Source organism: Vitis vinifera, chromosome 12, assembly GCF_030704535.1.
Source record: "Vitis vinifera cultivar Pinot Noir 40024 chromosome 12, ASM3070453v1".
Lineage (NCBI taxonomy): Eukaryota > Viridiplantae > Streptophyta > Magnoliopsida > Vitales > Vitaceae > Vitis > Vitis vinifera.
Genome location: NC_081816.1, coordinates 23,302,069 through 23,304,627, shown reverse-complemented (window position 1 = coordinate 23,304,627; position 2,559 = coordinate 23,302,069). Strand labels below are relative to the sequence as shown.

General features: G+C 38.3%; 1 protein-coding gene across 1 annotated transcript; it reads left to right on the top strand.

Moving 5' to 3' along the window:
- The first annotated feature begins 1,276 nt into the window (after positions 1-1,276).
- On the top strand, positions 1,277-2,559 carry LOC100242030 (uncharacterized). The gene is made up of 2 exons (XM_010659803.1): positions 1,277-1,767; positions 2,142-2,559. Exons 1-2 carry the CDS (start codon positions 1,277-1,279, stop codon positions 2,557-2,559), a joined length of 909 nt encoding a protein of 302 aa, XP_010658105.1.

The following is a 2,559-nucleotide window of genomic DNA, read 5'->3' as shown; positions in this document are numbered from 1 at the left end:
AAAAAAAAAAAAAAAAAAAAGAGGCACATGTGTGTATTATTCTCTATCATTGAGTATGTGTATATTAGTGTTCGAAGGGTCGCTTTGTTGGATATGTCTATTGATGGGAGTTCGTATGTGAGCTCCTCGGGACCTTTCATTCTTCGTATTCATTTTGTTGTATGTTTTGAGAGCGAGATGAGTGGCCTTCTCTTAGGAGCTCTGGGTCATTGTCCATTCCATCATTGTGTTCGTTATTGACGTGACCTCCTTTCATATTTGATTTGAGCAGATCATCACTTGTTCTCGTATTCTATGCTTCATCATCATCCTCGTTTTCACTTCTGTTTTATCATTTTTCATTCCACCCCTTATTCCATTCTTACAGTGACCTCATTTTCGGGTTTGATACCCTCTTCGCTCCATCATTATTCATTGCATCATCATTGTTACCATGTTCAAAGTAGGCATCTTTCGGTCCATGGCTCACGATATTTTCTATACATGTTGCATTCTATACATGAGGGCATGGGTTTTTGATCATTGGGTATTTGGGCCTAGTTGTAGACCCTCAATTTTGTTCCTTTAGCACATGTCTTTAAATTCATTTTTAATGCTCCATAGTAACTCCTTGGTGACCCATTACTACTCGTACAACTTACCTTTTTCTGAGTCACCTTGGAGACTTCGGTCGAGGGATTATCTGACCCTTTATTGTGACCCTTCGCAGCCCTATTTTAGACTTAGACTTTTCATTCATTTTTAGGATAGCTTTTAGAGTAGCTTATTTAGGCACCCTAGGTCCACTTAGGCACCCTAGGCCCATTTAGGACACTTAGTTCGTTAGGCACCCACTTAGATCCGTTTAAATACTTCATCGGGCTTAACTTTTATATATGTATAAATAACTTTTATTATTATTATTATTATTATTATTATTACTATTATTGCATGCATTCGATAATTATATTTACTTTGTTTATTCATTTTCATTTTATTTATTTTACTTTTTATTTGTTTATTATTATCATTGTCATTATTATCATTATTACTATTCTCTATTTTTTATCTCTATTTTATTTATTCACTTAATAGAAAATTGTTTGAATTGTTTAGATTTAAAATATGCATACGACCCCCTTTGTTGAAGGACGAAATTACATAATCTAGTCTCTCCTAGTTCTCTAGCTTTTATTTTAAAATCATGTTTTATTCTATTATTTCGATGGGTTTCTTTTCTTTTCTTTTAATTTTTTTACTTTTATTTTATTTTGTTTTGCATGAGGAGACGAATTGCATGTTTGGGAGCAGGAGGCCCAAAAGGAAATTGCCCATTATACCCTTACTCAGATTCAGCCACGGTGTGTCATTTGAAGATCAGGTGTTAGTTATCAGAGAGAAGCTTGCTGAGTTGTATGAGTCCGAGCAGCAGTGGTCAAGGGCAGCACAGATGCTCAGTGGCATGGATTTAGACTCCACAATGAGGGTTATTGATGATACACTCAGATTGTCGAAATGTGTCCAAATAGCTCGTCTATATCTTGAGGATGATGATGCTGTCAATGCGGAAGCTTTTATTAATAAAGCCTCATTCTTAGTTAGCAACAGACAGCAGGAAGTATTGAATTTACAGTATAAGGTTTGTTATGCTAGGATTTTAGATTTGAAGAGGAAGTTCTTGGAGGCAGCATTACGATATTATGACATATCCCATATTGAGAAACGACAAATAGGAGATGAGTTGATTGACGAGGAAGCATTGGAGCAAGCTCTATCTGCTGCTGTAACGTGCACAATTTTGGCTGCTGCAGGTTCCTACAATTAAAACTTTGTCAAGGGTGACACCAGCACCTACAAACATATCTTCACTGATGGTGGCAGTAGAGTCTCCCAGATTCAACCTTTTGCGAATAGTGATGGCACAGGACCTTTTGGGAGTGGCATCAAGTGCCTCAGTGGACGGAAGCATCCATACTGCCAATAGACCTCTAGTTCTAAAGACATCAGCGAGTGAAGCACAGAACAGAAATTTCCATGTGGCAAATGGGCCTCTAGTTCGAAAGGCAACCAAAGGTTGAAGCGCATCACAAACTGCACAAAATCAATCTCCACGTGGCAGAAATTTAACCTCATCATGCTGGATTTCAAGGGTGGTGAAACAGTATAAGGAGTGAGAAGAACCGGCTCAAGGAGCAGAGGGGTGGTATAAGACGGAGGGTGGAGAAGATAATGAAGTGCCTCTGCTCTGGAGAGGAATTAAGAGCAGATAAAATGATTCCTTTGTCTGAAATCCTTGCAACCAATGATTATTCAGCAAGTTGCAGTTCTTCTCGAGCTGCTGAGCTTGAGCAAAAGCAAGATATCGGTAATATTAAAGAAGCTGAATCATCTCTCCATGAGAGTAGTTGTTTAAACTACGAGGAAGCAAGAGCATTGTTAGGGAGATATGAATATCAAAAAGGGAACATAGAAGCTGCTCTGCATGTATTTGAAGGAATAGATATTGCTGCAGTGACTCCCAAGATGAAACTCACCCTCGCTAAGAGAGGAGAACGTCGTAAGGAGGCGCTCTCAAAGTGA